Source organism: Nomascus leucogenys, chromosome 5 (genome assembly GCF_006542625.1).
Source record: "Nomascus leucogenys isolate Asia chromosome 5, Asia_NLE_v1, whole genome shotgun sequence".
NCBI classification, from domain to species: Eukaryota; Metazoa; Chordata; class Mammalia; order Primates; family Hylobatidae; genus Nomascus; species Nomascus leucogenys.
In genome coordinates, this window is record NC_044385.1 from 50,029,714 (window position 1) to 50,048,987 (window position 19,274).

Genomic DNA, 19,274 nt, shown 5'->3' on the forward strand with positions numbered 1-19,274 from the left:
TAAATATGTAGTCAGTATTTCAGCTAATACGTCAAAGTTCTTGGTGTTTATGGATTTTAGAGATTCCTTTGAAGGCCTCTGTCCATGATGAGCTTAGTTTAAAACATCTCTCTTTTGGACCCCAATATTGTTTGGCAATGATAAATTTTGAGTCTGTGCAATTAAAAGGCAGCAGTCTTTTAATTCAATTCAGGTTAGTGTTCTAGGTTACTGTCTTCATGACATGCTGTCCAATGTGTGTCAACTGTCATGACAGTTGACTCTAGGATGATTAACTGAAAGAGTAAATAACATCAGGAGTCTCTATGTACCAGCTCAGTATTCTGGATATTTCACACAGTATCTCATTTAATTCTGCCAACAACACAGGGGGAGGTGAGCAGACGTTTCTCTTTTTATTAGATTGACAGAAACAGAGGGAAAATAAGTAAAGTTATTTGCCTCTGAGCACACAGTTCTAAGCAGCTGAGCTGGAATTTGAACCCAGAAGAGTATAACTCTGAAGACCCCATCTTTCCTTCCTTATCAAGAGAAACGTTGTGGGTGCAGAAGTCACGTATAGGGATTTGCTTGGCTTCCCTTAACGTAGAAAGCAGAAAATTTAACTTGTGAGCTCCTTCTCTGCCTTTTTAGACTCTATTTGCTCTACCTCATTATTGACTTGGAAGTGAGAGAGTGTCTCTGGACCTCTTTGAGTGCTCAGTGCCAATGATGTATCTGTTAATGACACTCCCTCCTGCACCCTGCATAGCCAACAGCACAGCTACCTGACTTAATGAGCAGTTCATCCTAATCAAAGGACTAATGGGGAATGAAGAATGATAAGACTTAGAATGTTAGGTCTCAAAAAACTTTGTTCCCATATATCCTTTTTTCAGAAAGCTATTAGAAGATGTCTCATAAAAAAGAGAGAAAGGGGTAAACCAAGAAAGAGGAAGACAGGAGATGCAGGAATAAGGGGCTCTAACCTAAATAAGTGAAGAAACTTCCTAGGTTGCTGACGAAGAGTGAGAACTAGAAATAAAATTCTAAACCCCTTCACTGACTGAACAGACCTCCTCTTGGCCAAGGGGACTTCAGAGAAGCCTTGGAAGCTGAGTTCCTGGCCATAATAGGATGAGACGTTAAACATGCCTTGTTATGATCCCTATCTCACTAAACGCCCTTAGTCTTTCTTCCCGAAGACTAAACAGAAACTAGCCCATTTGAAAGACTCCACCACTGATAATCACTGATGCTGCTCCTCCCTTTTGTGATTTTCACAAAACAGCTAAACTGGATTCCTTCCTGATAAGAGACCACTCACTACAGAGTGGTTCTGGCTAGTCTATGGAGGATGCACAGTGAGGGTTTTCATGTACTCTGCTTTAAAAACTCCTTCCTTGGTTCATGCTAATGCTGCCATTTTTTGAACATGGGTCCCATGGAGAGGCATGAAACTCAGTTGTTTACATGCATGTTTCTCTTTTTATGAATATTCATGGTCCCTTCTATAGCTTATTTAATATATATATTTGGCCACCCCATTCACCATACATCTTTGTCTTATTCTTCTCCTTCTTGAAGTGTCTGCTTCTGGCTTCTGGCTGGAGGCTATGCTTCCCAGCCTGTCAGAATAGCCCCCTGCAAGCTGCAATCCTTTATGAGAAGTAAAGCTCTCCTTTCCAAATTTATGAACCTTGTCATTTTCAGTTCACAGGAAAGATTCACACAACTGGCAATGGCACAGTTCAGAAGCTTCCAGGAAAAATTTAAGAAAATGAAATTGATAAAGATATTTGTTTTTGCTGCACCCTCCCTCCCACCCCCCCCCCCCCCCCCCCCCCCGCCAAATTCCATACAGCTATTTCTAATTAAGGGCTGGAGAATACTATCTTTTTTTTTTTTTTCTTTCTTTCTGGGTAGGAATCACTGTGTTATAGTATGAACTCTAAACCACTGAAATATGAAAGAAACCCCTTCTTCTCCAAATTAGCACTTTGCCTTGAGGTTAGGGGAGGCCTCCTTCCTTTCTGAAAATAGAAGGACCCACAGAATCCACATTTGGAGCCATCCATAACACCTTGCGCACTGGGAGGTTCGTTCTTGCTTTTTTAGTTTCCTGACAGTGGTGTTACAATCTCCCTCCCTTCCTCTCTATGTCACACTCATATATCTATTCAAGTGACAACTGGACTTACATGTTTTCTCTCCCAGTTAGGTTTTTAGTATTTAAGGTGCAATGCTTTATATATAAGATACCAATATAAATTAAATGTTACATGCATGAAAAACATGTAATCCCCCTTCATATAAAATTAGGGGCTGGGCATGGTAGCTCACACCTGTAATTCCAGCACTTTGGGAGGCTGAGGTGGGAGGACTGCTTCAGGCCAGGAGTTCAAGACCAGCCTGGACAACATTGTGAGAACATGTCGCTATTTTATTAAAAAAAGAAAAAGGAAAAAAAATTAAGGAAGGGGCATTGAGAGAAGAATTATCTACCTTTAATGTAATAATATTTCATAATAGTAATCATAATTGAGCAAGGGCCTCCTGAGGACCCTTAACCATCCAGAATGCCTCAGAAGCAACCTAGAACAAGAGCAGCCCTGAGCTGTAAATGATGGTTGTACATCCCTGCTTGATGTCTGACCTGCTGCCTGGTTCTTTCAGATCATGGACAAGAGAGCTATTCTTACTATATTAATTTGGTGTAACTATTGTTTTAGGCTCAAGATTAAATTAATTTTCTGGGAGCCATCCTAAAAAGAGACACATCTACTCTTTTCCTGTGACCCCTGGTTCACTGTGAATCAGAAAACCAAGCAGAAGCAGGACTGCCCACATAGGCTTGTTGACTTAGAGTCAGACTCACTGGAAAGACAACTAGCCCATCTCCTGGGAGGATGGTTAGTTCTGACCACACTTCGTGTCTCTATTGGCATGGAGGAGGCAGGACCTTCAACTGCATTATTAGGAGGCTATCTATGAGCTTAGAAGAGCTGGTGTCTGCTTTTTGTCTGGCTCCTTTTGTTCAGATTGACACCACTCCCTGGTACTTTTCCAGAGAACTCTTTGATCCTTGTTTATAACTCTCTTTTGGTGGATTTGTGTCCTCAGTCCTTCCCTTATCTCTAGATCCATGCATTTCTCTCTTATTTTTTGCCTCCCATAGTATGTCAGCTAACCCTGAATAAGATTACTTGGAAGAAATGGTTGTGGTACATCCATACAATGGGATAGTATTCATCAACTAAAAGGAACTATTGAAACATGCAGCAACTTGGAAGATTTTGATGAGTGAAAAAAGACAATCTCAAAAGGTCACATACTGTGTGATTCCATTTCTATAATGTTGTTATTATTATTATTATTATTTATTTATTTATCTTTTTGAGACAGAGTCTCGCTTTGTCACCCACCCAGGCTGGAGTGCAGTGGCACAATCTCGGCTCACGCAACATGCACCTCCCAGGTTCAAGTGATTCTTGTGCCTTAGCCTCCCAAGTTGCTGGGACTCCAGGCATGTGCCACCATGCCTGGCTAAATTTTTTTTTTGTTTTTTTTTAGTAGAGACAGGGCTTTGCCATGTTGACCAGGCTGGTCTTAAACTCCTGGCCTCAAATGATCTGCCTGCCTTGGCCTCCCAAAGTGCTGGGATTACAGGCATGAGCTACTGTGCCTGGCTTTTATAACATTCTTAAAATGACATAATTATAATAAAGGAGAAAAAAGTTGTGATTGCTAAGGGAAGAGTGATCATAAAGGGTAAGCACAAGGAGATCTCTGTGGTGATAGAAGAATTCTGTATTTTGAATGTAGTGTTGGTTAGATGAATCTACACATGTGATAAAATGACACAACGATACATATACTTTATAGCAATGTCAGTCTGTTCTTGATATTGTGCTGTAGTCATGTAAGATGTAATTAATGGGGGAAACTGGGTGAAGGGTACACAGAATTTTTCTGTACCATCTTGGCAACTTCTTGTGAATTTTTTTTTTTTTGAGATGGAGTCTTGCTCTGTCACCCAGGCTGGAGTGCAGTGGTGTGATCTTGGCTCACTGCAACCTCTGCCTCCTGGGTTCAGGCGATTCTCCTGCCTCAGCCTCCCAAATAGCTGGGACTACAGGTGTGCACCACCATGCCTGGCTAATTTATATATATATATATATATATTTAGTAGAGATGGGGTTTCACCATATTGGCCAGGCTGGTCTCGAACTCCTGACCTCTGGTGATCCGCCTGCCTTAGTCTCTCAAAGCTTCTTGTAAATTTCTAATTATTTCAAGTAAAATGTTTGCTTTTCTTATTTAAAAAGAGACAGGAACTATTATTAAACAATACATGCAGTAACATGGATGAATCCCAAAATATGCTGAATCAAATAAACCAAAGAAGAGTACAAAAGAAAAAAAATAAGTACAATGAGCTACATCAAAGCTAAAACCTTTTGTGCTGTAAATGATACCATAACCCATGTGATATGAGAAAATATTTTCAAATCATTTTTCTGAGAAGGGACTTGTATCTAGATTATATAAAAGTTTCTTAGAACTCAACAATAAAAAGAAAATTGAAAAATGGGCAAAGATTTGATTTCTCCAAAGAAGATATATGAATGACCAATAAGCACATGAAAAGAAGCTTAACATCATTAGCTGTATGGAAATGCAAATCAAAACCACAATGAGATGGCAAGTCATACTCACCAGAAAGGAGATAATTGAAAAAGACACAATAACAAATGTTAATGAGGATATTGAGGCACTGGAACTCTCATATACTGCTGGCAGGAATGTAAAGTGGTGCAGTTACTTTGGAAATCAATTCTGCAATTTCTCCAACATGTTAAACATAGTAACTGTATGACCCAGCAATTTCACTCCTAGGTATATACACAAAAGAATTGAAAATATGTTCACATAAAAACTTGCACATGAATGTCTATAATAGCCGAAAAGCAGAAACAACCCAAATGCCCATGAACTGATGAATGGATAAATGAAATGTGGAATATCCACACAATAGAGTAGTGTTCAAATTAAAAGGAATGAAGTACTGATACATGCTACAACATGGGATGAAGCTGGAAAACATTATGTTAAGTGAAAAGCTAGTCATGGAAGACTGCATATTGTGTGATTTTAACTTATATGGAAATCAATAGAGATAGAAAGTAGGTTAGCAGTTGCCTAGGGCAAGGGGCTTGGGAGGCAATGGAGAATGATTGTTAATGGGTGTGGGGTTTATTTTGGGAGGAACATATTCTAAACTTAGATTGCAGTGGTGGTTGCACAACTCTGTAAATATACTGAAGACCATTGAATTTCGTACTTTAAATGGATACATTTTATGGTGTATGAATTATATCTTAATAAAGATGTTAAAAAGAGTACATACTGTATGATTCCATGTATATAAAATTCTAGAAGATGAAGGTTAATCTGTGGTGCCAGAAGAGAGATCAGTGGTTGTTTGGGGATGGCAGGTGGAAAGCAGGTGGGGATGGGGGGGAGGGATTACAAAGGGGCGTGGCAAAACTTTTGGTGGTGATGGATATGTTCACTATTTTGATTGTGGTGATGATTTTATTGGTGTATATATGTCAAAACATAGCAAATCATATACTTTAAGCATGTGCAGTTCATTATATATTAATAATAACTCATCTTTTAAAAAGCCAGAGCAAAAATGTGTGAAATTTGACAAATATTTATTAAGTACTGGTATAGTGTTAGATCCTAGGGATACAACGGCAAGGAAAAGATGCGTTCAGCCTTCAAGCAACTCACACTGTCGGGGAACAGGCAAAGAAAGAAGCACATGATTTCAAAATGGTGTAATATGAGTTCTATAGAAATATGCCTGGTAAATCATGGTCACACTCGTGGTGACAGATGGAGGGCAGAAGGTGTATAGGAAGACTTCCCGGAAGCAGTGGCTCTTGAGCTCAGCATTGAGCAATGGAAGTTAGAGGTAGAAGGTTGGGTTTTGTAATAACATAGTGGTCCTTCTTCCTAATGCAAATGTAGGGGGAGCTGTAGTAGCACGTAGTACATACTTGTTATGTCTCAAAGGGGACTTGATTTTATTCTTACCATATTGAAGCTATGTTTTTCCCCAGGAGCCACATCACAGTGAAGCAGATTGTTGCACTAACAGTAAGTGCAAAACAAGGATATAACATCCTTCACTGCCCTCTGCAGACTTGCTATTATTTATTTATTTGTGATTATTTATTCAAGGTCTGTCATTCCTGCTCCGTTTTTTGCTCTGTGAGGACCAGGTCTGACTGTTTATTCACCATCCTGTCCTTGGCAGGTAGCGTAGTGCTTGGCACGTAGCAGAGCTTGATAAGCCTCATTCACTGATGGGTTTGGATTTTGACTGGTATGGAGCACATAGGCACACATTTGACTAGTGACCTCAGGCATGGCTCAAACTTTTTATGACAGAAAGTGTAAAATTAAGCAGTACAACTCACCCCCGCCCCCGCAACCCACTGCCTAGCCCCCATTGCTGTGTCTTAGTTCTGGCCCCGGCCATGCCAGCTCCCATGCACCCTAGCCCTGTCTCCCACACATTTCTCCTAGTAGCTTGGTGTTAAGAGGCTCCTTCATTGCATCCATGCCCCAGAAGCTCCAGGTGTGAGGGTCTCCTGAGAATAGTCAGGGCAGTCTGCCCTGGGAAGGGGCAGCTCTGGCCATTGGCCTACTCTGAGCAAGCTGAGCATTCTGGAACCCTGGCTCAGGGACCACTAACATGTTATTTCTTCTTTTGCTCCTCCTCCTCACCTCTAGCACTTCTCTATGCCACCATCTTCGGGAATGTGACGACCATTTTCCAACAGATGTATGCCAACACCAACAGATACCATGAGATGCTCAACAGTGTTCGGGACTTCCTGAAGCTCTACCAGGTGCCAAAAGGATTGAGTGAGCGAGTAATGGATTACATTGTGTCCACTTGGTCCATGTCCAGAGGCATTGACACAGAGAAGGTAAGGAGGATGAGGAGCTCAGGGAAACCATTTGTCTCTTGGTTTCCTTAGGAGGGTTGAGGCTTGCCTAGGACAGTGGATCTCAAACCTGGCTGTGCTCAGAATTCACTTGAGTACTTTGGGATTCCATGTCCTACCTCCAGAGGTCTTGTTTGCTTCTAGATCAGCCTTACTCAAAGACCAACAATAAAAAATCATTAAGAAATTAGAAAGGCAGGGTGTGTTTCCTGGAGAAGAGAGGAGCTGGAAGTCTAACTGTCCAGGGTAGAATTTCCCAAACTTGGGTGATGATAAGAGTCAGAGCCATGACTAGAGGAGGGAGATCAGTATTGTCAATTTTCTTTTTACCCAGACTTGAAGATAGCACAGAACTGTTACTGATCTTGTCTTTATTCAAACTTTTGATATTTTGTTCATCATGGATTTTTTTGCATTCACCTTGATTTTTTTAAAAAAAATTAGCATTAAACCATGATTTATCTTGATTACTGACTTTTTTGGCATTCCCTTAATTTGTGTGCCCAAGGCTATTGCCTCACTCAGCTCATCCTCATCTTGACCCTGATAAGAATCCCATGATGTCAGGCCAGATGCAGTGGCTCACGGCTGTAATCCCAGCAATTTGGGAGGCTGAGGTGGGTGAATCACTTGAGGTCAGGAGTTTGAGACCAGCCTGGCAACATGGGGAAACCCCATCTCTACTAAAAATACAAAAAATTAGCTGGGTATGGTGGCATGCGCCTGTAGTTCCAACTACTCAGGAGGCTGAGGCAGGAGAATCGCTTGAATCCAGGAGGCAGAGCCTGCAGTGAGCCAAGATAATGCCACTGCACTCTAGCCTGCGCGACAGAGTGAGACTGTCTCAAAGAAAGAATCCCATGATGTCATCACTAAAAACAATCCCAGCCTCCATCCCAGATCTGTGGAATGAGAACTTGGGGGAGGTGAGGGAGCATTTTTAATAAGTGCCCTTAAAAACTATCCCAGCCTTCACCAGATCTATGGAATGAGAATTTAGGGGAAGTGAGGGAGCATTTTTTTTAAGGAGTTACTCCTTTTTTTTTTAAATTTAAGTTCTGGGGTACATGTGCAGAACGTGCAGGTTTGTTACACAGGTATACATGTGCCATGCATTTTTAGCAAGTGCCCAGGCAACCCTATTCATCAGACAAGGTCAGGAAACAGTGATCAAGAGTTTGTGCCTTAATCATCACTTTACTTGACCAGAACATCAATTAGGCATCTCTCTAGGTATTTGTTTTCCCACCTGTAAAATGCAGGGGTAATAAATTCCTATTGTTCTCTAAGAGTTGTATTATTCTAGATGCATTTCAATAGAGTAATGAAAATTTGATGATACTGGAAATAATAGAGAAAACATACAGTGGACTTCCTATTATTTACCTATGAATTTTCTCTGCATATTTTCTATAAAAAAGATTTAATCTCAGATCCATTGAGATTAAATCCATTCTCAGTAAGATTCATTCTCTGCTTCTCAGTCTTTATCAAGTCTTTTTTCTCTCCAGTCCGTAAGTACTCAGGACATACTGATTCTTTCGACTGTTAGAATGAGGAAAACAGAAAGATAACATGATTGCAAAAATACCTAATGACACATTGCAAACCAAATTCAACTGGCTTTGGGATCAGCTACTTATGTTCCTAGTCTTCCTTCATTAGAATTGTTAGTTGAGAGTTGACAGTTTAAAAGGAAAAATTGAACTGAATTTAATCCTCAACTTGAACATTACTTTGGTTTTGCTGACTATTTGCCATGATAACCATAACACCACTACTGCAACCTCAGCTACCATTACTTGAACATGCATTAAGAACAGATATTTGTTGTGCTTCTTCTACATGCCTGGTCTTGCACTAGTGTCTCATTTAGCCTCCACAGCAACCCTGTTATCCCTCTTGAAGGGGGTAAGCACAAGAGGCCCGATTCATTTTACTAGCTGCCCCTGGTCACAGTGTAAAGAATGGCAAAGCCAGGATTTGAACACCATTTTGTCTGACTTCAAAGCTTGTGCTTTTCCTACTATTACTTAAAAAAATTTAAAACATGTACTAGAGAGAAGGAGGATGAGTCCAAACAGAGTCATGCTAATTTCTTGGATGGGCAGGGTATCGGCTGGAGCTGAACTTAGTCGCTGCTTTTGCCAACCACCTGCCCCAACTACGCCTGTTGTTTCTGCTATGTTCTCTCAACAATGCCTGTAGGTTCTGTGGGTTCCTGGCAACTGATGGAGCAGAAAGGAACTTTGATCTCTCTGCCCTAGGGCTCCTTTTCCCAGGCACCAGGATGCCTTTGTAAGTCTGGTTGTCTGGAAAGAAGCCCTTCCCCACCCTCACTGTAGAGCTGGCTGGGCGGCTGCCCATGGGAGACAGCACCGTCAGCATTTGCCCTCTCTTCCTCTCCCTGTAGATCTGTCCTGCAGATCTGCCCTCACTTTCCTGGAGGGCTTTGGGATTTGCTCCAGGTCCCGGTCCAGATGGAAGAGGGAATAGCCATGGACCCAGCTGTGGCTACTCACTCTGGAGCCCAGAGTGGGCTGGCTGCTCCTCTGGGCAGGAGCTTGTGGTAGGCAACTGCTGGGGAGAGAACCAGTCCTGTCATCCTATACCTCTCCCCATCTGCCCCTCCCCTCCAATCTAGGTCAGAATGGTCAGTGATAACCAGGGAGCCAGGGCATGTGGGTGGTAGTGCTGGGATACTCCAGTTTGACCAGCTATTAGCTGGTGACTTTGAGCATATCACTTGTCTCTCTCCAAGCCTGTTTTTATGTCTGTAGCACATGGAAACATGAACTTTAAGACTAGGTGACCTCTAAAGCCCTTTTGGATACAACCTTCTGGACTTCAAAGCCTCCCTGAAATTGCTGCTGCTGCTGTGATGACAGTATCAAAAATGAGAGCTTACAGGCATTGAACACTTGTATGTGTCAGGCATTATGCCAGGACATTCCACACAACAGCTCAGGGAATCCTCAGAAGAATTCTGTATGCAATTTCAAAAAAATGAAGACATGAGGAGAGGAGCTAAGTATTGCTGCACATTCACGCATCTAGTGAGTGCTGACACTGGGACTTGAATCCAGTTCTACCTGATCCTAACGCCTCTTCTCTTACTCAGGACTCCTGTCCTGCCTAGCTTGGACGAGATTCCACGTTGATATCTCCCTTTGGCCTTTGAGACCTTCAAGGAAGAGCAAGGATGGTCTCTTCTCAAAACCTAGCAGTAGGAAAGGTGGCCGGTTGTGGGGGCGGGAGCAGGCTGTGGGATCTCAGAGTTGAGACCTCCCCACTCCACTCAGAGAGAGGAGTTCCAGGCACCCCACCCACCTCCAATAGATGGGAAGAATGATGGAAATGACTGATGGCTGTGACAGTCTGCAATTTCTCCTCTCCAGGTTCCCTCACCTGCTCACACTGTACTCTCCATCGGCTCTGGGAACGGTGCCCATGAATAAAACATTGTCTCCATGCCAAGGCCTCATTCACTAGCAGCCTTTTCCAGGGGAAGAGTAAAGTCTAGCCCAGGGCAAACGACATATTTAAAGGTGAACTCACCTGGAGAATAAATCTTGGTTCCAGACTACTGGGCACAGTTTTGACATGGCATGCGAGTGCTCCTCATTACCTAGTGATCTGCTCGGAGAGCAGAGGACCTAAAGTAAATCTGCATTTCTGCGGGAGTCTTGTTTTTAATGAGCCTTATGGAAGTAAGTCCTTAGCAAGTGCTCTGCCCAAGCATTGGCGTTCTGAATTTTCCTCTCTGCCTTGGTCTGTCCTGTGTCTGTACTCCCAGAGGGCATGCTCACTTGATGGGCATCCTGCAACCCCAGATCAAGAATGCAGAGGCAAAAAAAAAGAAGTTAAAAAAAAATGCAGAGGCACACAGAGCAAGGGCATCTGTGCTTACCGAATCCTCTACTGGGGCCAGGCTTTGTCCCAGGCTGTGTACTGGTAGATATAATTTCACTTAATTCTCACAAGTCAATGTTAACAGTCTGCATTTTATAGGAGAAACGAAAAGTGTCACCTCGAGGGGAGGGAGCTGGGATTTCAACTCTTTGACCCCTTTCCACTGCGGTACCTCCAAGGAGAGCACAGGGGCACCTGAGGGGCTGGGGATATAAGTGAAGCCATCAGTGGTGAGGTGAGATTTGAGCTGGACTTTGAAGGAGGCTGAAAGTCTTCCAAATTTGGGGATGAGCAGCAGATATAGTGGCAAACGGCTTGTGCTAAGGCAGAGAAGCAGGGTTGGGAAAGTACTCAGAACTTCAAGGAAAACGTCATCACTGAACACGTTTGATTTTATGCCCCTAGCTTTGCTCATAAGCTAGGATGGGAGAATGGATTATTTTAGAAACACTTCTGATTTCTCTGGAAAAGTTTGCTTGAAGGTGTCCATACTTAATGCCTGCTATGTAAGGGGCCATGCAATGTTTTATTGCAAACATTTAGTCCAGAGAAATATTTCTCCCTCTAGGAAAAGCTGTACATTTTTAATCTTTTCAGAAGATGATATCTGCAAAGTCTCTTACAGTTTTCCTTTTGCTTGAATTCCAAGATGCTGCTGAGACGTTGATAATAAAATTGCAAGCCTTTTTTGGGGGGCAGCTGCCTAGTATAGGAATTGGTTGGGATCTAAACCAGGCTCTAATGTCAAGCTACCTAGTTTGAAACCCCAGCTGTGCCATATCCTGGCAATTTTTGGCGAGTTATTTATCTTCTTTGTGCCTCAGTTTTCTCATCTGTAAAATGATATAATAATAGCACTTATATCATACAGTTTCTGGGAGGATTAAATTAGCAAATGCACGTAACAGTTTAAAATGTAAAATCACAACCCTGTTCAACTTTGCCTATCCTTCTTTCCTTTTCCTTTTTTTATTGTTTTCTTTAAGCACTTACCACTGAATTTTATTTATTTTGCTTACTGTTTGTCTCTTCCCATTAGATGGTAACTCATATGAGGGCAGGGATTTTTGTCTTTTTTTATTTTTATTTTTTTACTGCTTCATCCTCAGAGCCTAGGATGACGCCTGGCATACCATAATGTGTTCGATAAGTATTAAATGAATGAATGATTCTAAAGTGCTTAGCAATGCCTGCCACTCAGCAAGTGCTTAGTAAATGTTTGTTTATATCTGTCTTTAAATAACACCCTATATTCAGTCCATCAATAGATCATGTCAGTTCTACATTAAAAATATTTTCTAAATTTAACTGCTTCCCCCTGGCTCTCCTGCCAAGTTTCCCTCACCTCTCACCTGGACAGCTGCAGGAGGGACCTAACTAGATTCCTTGACTAGACTCTTGACACCCTATAGTCAGCACTCTCTAACATCACTCTGTAGCTTCAATGATCTTCTTCAGATGTAAGCCAGGTCGTGACATTCTCCTGCTCAAAAATCCTCCAGTATTTCTCTGTCATACTCGGAATAAAACCCCAGGCTTATTATACCTAAAAGTCTCTCATACTTGGCGTTGTCTCTGATCCTCATCTCCTGCCCCTTTGCCTTCACTCCTTTTGCTCAGGCTCTCTTAGGGCCTTTGTGTTTACTATCTTGCTGGAATGTTCTTCTTTCGCATGGCTCACTCTGGCACTTATGCAGGAGTCAGCTTAAATATCACCTTCCCGGCCGGTTGCGGTGGCTCACGCCTGTAATCCCAGCACTTTGGGAGGCCAAGGCTGGTGCATCACGAGGTCAGGAGATTGAGACCATCCTGCCTAACATGATGAAACCTTGTCTCTACTAAAAAAACAAAAAATTAGCCGGGTGTGGTGGCGGGTGCCTGTAGTCCCAGCTACTCGGGAGGCTGAGGCAGGAGAATGACGTGAACCTGGGAGGCGGAGCTTGCAGTGAGCAGAGATCATGCCACTGCACTCCAGCCTGGGCGACAGAGCGAGACTCTGTCTTAGAAAAAAAAAAAAGTCACCTTCCCAGAGAAGCCTTCTCTGACCACTGATCTACAGGAGTCCCACTTACTCCCAGTGCTGACTCTCAGACCCCTGTCCTGAACATTCAGCACAGGTTTTTTTAGACGCTACCTATCTCATCTATAAGAATATAAGCTCCATACGCCCAGGGACTTTGGTTAGAAGAGTGCAGTCTGGTGTAGTGGATGCTGCTCCTCCCCCTGGGGTGCTGAAGGATGTGGGCTGAAGGCCACAGTGAGGACCCTCACACTGTTTTTTTCTGTGCCTGGCTAGGTCCTGCAGATCTGCCCCAAGGACATGAGAGCCGACATCTGCGTGCACCTGAACCGCAAGGTGTTCAAGGAGCACCCGGCCTTCCGGCTGGCCAGTGATGGCTGCCTCCGGGCACTGGCCATGGAGTTCCAGACGGTGCACTGTGCCCCAGGGGACCTCATCTACCATGCAGGAGAGAGCGTTGACAGCCTCTGCTTTGTGGTTTCTGGCTCCCTGGAGGTGATCCAAGATGATGAGGTGGTGGCCATCCTAGGTAGGTGTTGGCTTTGCTGGACGGGCAAAGGTACCTGGGGCTGGCTTAGCTACCGGGCAGCACAGTGCCACTGCCACCTTCAGTTAGAGATTGCTTCATAGGGCAGGGCCAATTGCTAATATTCACTTAACTATCCAACAAACAAACAGCGAGAGCCTGTTTGGCACAAAGCAAGTCACTGTTTGATATCTGGAGTATTTCAATAAGAAAAATGGGTTTTATCCTCAAGGGGCTCCCAGTCTAGTGTAGGAGATGAACAAATCAGCAGACATTTGCAGTACAGTGGAGGCACGTCTAACCCAGTATTCAAGTGGGAAGGCTTCCTGTACCTATGCTAAAACTTAAAAATTGAGAATGAGTTAGCATGGAGAAGAGAAGGGATGAAGTATCCTAAAAAGAGGGGATAGCATGTGTCAAATCCTTTCAGAGGGAGAAATCCATGACTCATTTGGGGAACTACAAATTATTTAGTGTGGCTGGAACACAAGAGGGGACACGGTAAGATATCAGACTAGGGAGGGAGCGAAGCACTAGGGAGGGAGCGAAGCACTAGGCAGATCGTGGCAGGCTCTGGAAGCCACATTAGGTGACTGGGATTTTATTTGGGGGATCCAATGAAGAGCTGAAAGCAGGGGAGAGGCATGATGAGATTTGTACTTTAGAAAGATGATGGTAGTTGCGGCTTGGGGAGTGGATTGAATAGGGAAGGCTGGGGTAATGAGACCAGGTGGGAGGCATGTTATCTAGAAGCAAGTTGATGGTGGCCTGAACTAATACTGTGGCGAGCAGATGGAGAGAAGCAGATGGAGTTGAGATATTCAAGAAGTAGAATCACTGGAACCCAATGACAGATTTGCTGTGGCGGGGAAGGAGTCAACGAGGACTATAGGTTTTCTCACATGGATAACAGGGAAGCTGGTACACCATCCACAGTAATAGAGAATGTGGGAGGAGGAGCAGGGACGTGGGGGAACGTGTTGGTAACTGGGACATTGAGCATCAGTAGCTTTTAGGAAATGTGTCTGGTTTTCTGAGCTAGCTAGAGGACAGCTCTTTATTGGTGGTATAAAGGGGCAAGCCATCGTCATAATAATAGCTATCATTTATGGTCATCTACTCTGTGCCATTTGACACACAGCATTTGACACACGTACTCGTTTCAACCTTACAGTAACCCTATGAAATGGTTTTATTATCCCCATTTTGTAGATGAGACAGTTAAAGTTCAAAGAGGTTAAGGAAATTTCCTCATGACTGATGAGGTCCATGGAGCCATCATTCTAGAGTCCCTCTGACTCCAAAACCTCTGCTTCAATCCATTTTGTAATACTGCAATTCTGATGATATATATTTTTTTGAGATGGAATCTTGCTGTGTTGCCCAGGCTGGAGTGCAGTGGCATGATCTTGGCTCACTGCAAGCTCCGCCTCCCAGGTTCACGTCATTCTCCTGCCTCAGCCTCCCGAGTAGCTGGGACTACAGGCATCTGCCACAATGCCCAGCTAATTTGTGTGTGTGTGTGTGTTTTTTTTTTTTTTTTTTTTTAGTAGAGATGGGGTTTCACCATGTTAGCCAGGTTGGTCTCAATCTCCTGACCTCATGATCCGCCCACCTTGGCCTCCCAAAGTGCTGGGATTACAGGCATGAGTCACTGCACCCGGCCTCTGATGATAATTAATGTAGTATGCTAGCCCATTAAGTTGCCAGGTACTGGTAGAGACTGTAGACATGTGTTTTATCTTTTACAAATGATTTATTAGAAAACTGAGGCCCCTCTAGAATTGAGATTCAAACTACATAGAGGCATAGATAGTATTATTTTAAAGAAGAAAGAAAGAAAGAAAAAAGCCCCAGCTTTGTTCCTGCTTGACTTTGGAGCACACGATATGTAGCTTCCTTCTTGTTTTTTAGTCCTAAGCCAACTGGCTGTCTTGATTACATTTGGCTTAGGTTAACCCAAGGATGATTTATATTCCTTCAGCATACACTGGCAGATGGTCAGAGGGAGACTGGGATAGAAATTGGGTGTGGTGGTCGGGCGCAGTGGCTCATACCTGTAATCCCAGCACTTCAAGAGGCTGAGACAGGTGGATCTCTTGGATCCAGGAATTTGAGACCAACCTGGGCAACATGTCAAAACCCTGTGTCCACAAAAAATACAAAAATTAGATGGGCATGGTGGTATGTGCTTGTGGTCCCAGCTACTCAGGAGGCTTAGGTGGGAGGATCAGAATAGGAGGTTGCAGTGAGACGTGATCATATCACTGCACTCTAGCCTGAGGCCTGAGTGACAGAAGGAGACCCTGTCTCAAAAAACAAACAAACAAACAACAACAACAAAAACAAGCAAAATGAAATTGGGTGGGGAATGGAGGCTGAAACTGTTTGCCAAAGTAAGTGTTCTAGATTCCATGGTATCCACTGAACTCTGCAGACCAGAGTTACTCTGTTCCTTGCCCCCTTATCACAGAGAAGTGAGATTCAACTGTGTATAAATAGGACTCATGAAGGTAAAAACCATTGCTTTAGTATATCTGATAGGAAACAGCATTTTTCTCTACCTTTAATACTCATCAGTTTCCTTGATAAAGAGGAATTTCTACTGGTGGTCACAGCCATGTTTTTATGTTTGCCTGGCTGAGATGAGCACCTATTAACTAGTGAACAATCCTTTAAATTTGAATTTGACTTAATCCTTTGATAAGGGCATTTTTCACTCATCTTCTCACTGATAACTTACCATGTGCCTTTCCATGCTCAGGGCATCCTTCATGACTCACCACACACAGCTGCATTACTAGGAGTTGGTTTGAACATCTAGACTTAGGCATAGAGGCATGATGGAGCTAAAGAGGGGTGGGGAAGACAAACAGCTTCCTAGTCCCTTCTCATTTCCTTTCATCCTGGGCTTCTTGTGAGGAAGAAACAAGGGCTTGATTTATTGTTGAATTACTTGACCTTGTTGACTGCGTCTCTAAATCTAGCCCTCTACTTTGGGCCCTCCTGGGCATTCTGCCTGCTCTAGTTAGCAATGTGGACAGGATCTCTGAAATAGCTCAGCAGCTTTGGATTCAAAGTGGTTGTTGCCTTCAAGCTGTCTACACTAGAAAAAGCTTCTCCACGTTGTCTCTAGGAGCCAGATTGGGTCTGTAAAGTAGGTCCAAGCTCAATATTCTAAATAACTTACCAGATTTCAAGGGGCTCTTATTCTCTAAAAGGTTGAGACAAGTCCTTTGAATCAACCTGAGCTCTGGACAAAGAGGCGTAAGTGACTCTAAGCTGTTTGCTCCCTGGAAACTTAAATTTAGAGTTTTGTTCTTGTTGTTTTTCTATAATTAGCATATCTTTTGGTCAATGGACTGAAATCAGTTTGTTTTTGCAAGGGGGTTCAAGCATCAAATGGGTATTATAACTATATTGTCTGTTAATGCCCTTCAGTACAATCCAACCAAAATGCATTGAACACCTGCTATCTGCCAGGCACTGTCATGGGGTGGGGATATAGCAGTGGACCAAACATTAGTCCAGCCTCCTGCAAGTGGAGGGGGCTGACAGTGGAAAGACAGCCATCACTCTGCATGATTAGAAAGAATGCAGGTATTCTAGAGGATCATTGGATGAGCAATTATTGAGCAGCTACTGTATATCCATTGCTTTAAAGAGGACAGAAGATATCCAAGTAATCCTTAGTTATCACAAGCAAGAGGCTTTAGAAAAAAACGCCAGAGCTCATCCATCTCATTGTCTTGCTCTTTGTTCTCTTATTATCAGTTCACTCATTTACATTCTGCTTATTGGCTTCTTCCTTCCAGTTCTAATATTCCACTCACATTCTCTGTTTAATTTTAGCACAGATGCCAAGAACGAAGAAAAGGGTCAGTACTTATAACTGAGTGTGTTTAGTTTGTGTTAAAAATAAAGCCCTTCCAAGGAAAGTATTTTAAAGAAGAGTGTTTTTCAAACTTTTGTGACTGGAACCTGCCATATGAAATGTATATTACATTGCAAATGAATACATATACAAGTACACACACAGTTATACACAGAATTTGATACTTCTCTTGCTATGTGAGTTGCAACCTGGTATTTTCTGTTAGATAATGTTCTCTTTCATTAAAAAAATGACCATCATGACCCACTAAATTGTTTTCCTGACCTGATCACAGTCTGCAGTTTGAAACGTGGTCCCACAAACCTAGATGATATTCTCTGAGGACAGAGAACATATCAGAAATCTCTTATGATCTTTCCCTTTACTGTTCTCTCTGCCTTAATTTTGCATGAAATCCTTCTTATATCCTTTTGGAATTCTCTTAGAAATCACTTAATGGCTTCTCAAATCTAGTTTCTTGGTTCCTTGAAATAAATTTGAGATTTTCCCATGTGCATTTTATTCATTAGATTTTAAAAAGTAATTTTCTTTCAATTTTTTTAATAGATATCAGTATTAAAAGGTAGAGATACCATTTTTCCCCTATCCAAGTAGTACTAGTAGCATCTGCATATAAGTAGTTATCTTGGTATTCTGTGTTACTGTGTGACTCACCAACATAGATGAGTCATGGACTAGCATCAGGGCTGTGCGTAAGTGTGTTAAGTATCTCCCTGCATTTCTATCTTATAAGTACAGTATTTATATGATCTTTCACTGTGATTTAGTGTCCCCTTAGTAATGTTTATGGGTTTTGCATTTTAATACTCAATTTATATTTTCTTTATGGATCATCTTGTGTTTTCCCGTTTTGTGGATTTTTTTTTTTTTTTTAATTTTCTTGGGGCGAACAGAAGTATTTTGGCCAGGCTGCATCAAACAGTGAAAAGAGTCCTGAAGCTAGAGATTTAACTCTAGTCCTGGTTCTGCTCTAACTCCTTACCGGAGTTGCCACTAGCTGGTTAAGAGTCTTCAAAGGCCTCCTCTGTTTCTATTAAGTCTATCACACTGCATCAATTGCATGTTTACTTCCCACTCTTCTGTGAGCCCCGGACTCTTTGATTTCATATCTCCAGCACCTAGCACATGGAAAGCACCAGAGGCTATTTTCTTTTTCTTTTTTTTTTTTAGAAATAAAAATTTTTTGTATTTTATTATTATTATACTTTAGGTTTTAGGGTACATGTGCACAATGTGCAGGTTTGTTACATATGTATCCATGTGCCATGTTGATTTCCTGCACCAGAGGCTATTTTCTGAATGGAATGCAATTGAAAGGAAGGCAGAGGTTAGGCTGTGAAGAGCCTCACAGTCCAGAGTAAGACTTTATCTTGTGGGGATAAGGACCCAGTGAGAGTTTTAGAAAGGGGGTTGACAGGAAGATTTGGGTTCCACAAATACAGAGGCATGGAGACTAGCAGAGAGGCTCAGGAAAATTGGTGAGTCCCTGAATAAGGAAGTAGAAGGAGAGCCAGAGTCCAGAGATATCAGGGGAGGGAGAACCTCTGGGATGTAGGAGGTGAGGAGAAGGAATAGTTTCTGGAAGTGACTGGAGAAGTCAACAGGGCCAGAGGAGGAGGAGGTGGAGGAGGAAAGAAGATGGGTCTGTTTTGTTCAGTTTGCAGTGTCTTTTTGGAACAGGTCCAGGCATGGCTTTCCACTTCAGGAAACTCTCTTCTTGATTTGTGGATGGGCCAAACCTGCCAAGAAATGGGAAGAGCCATGGGGAAGATTGATGAGCAGGCCCCGGTTCACATGGCACAGATCTTACTTGCAGTCCTGTCACTATTGAGTTAGGACTTATACGTACATAAAGGCATAAATGCTTGTTCATGGATGAAATATGCTTTATTTATTTATTTTAGAACAACACCT

The 19,274-nt window shown here is 42.6% G+C and overlaps 1 protein-coding gene across 2 annotated transcripts in view; it reads left to right on the top strand.

Annotated features, from left to right (window-relative positions):
* The window catches only part of KCNH1 (potassium voltage-gated channel subfamily H member 1), a 465,858-nt gene that overhangs the window by 333,564 nt on the left and 113,020 nt on the right, over window positions 1–19,274 (top strand). For both annotated transcript variants that reach the window (XM_003273031.4, XM_003273030.4), the window contains exons 8-9: window positions 6,790–6,989; window positions 13,216–13,468. In XM_003273031.4, coding sequence (XP_003273079.1) covers window positions 6,790–6,989; window positions 13,216–13,468 — 453 coding nt within the window. The remainder of the gene's footprint in view (window positions 1–6,789; window positions 6,990–13,215; window positions 13,469–19,274) is intronic.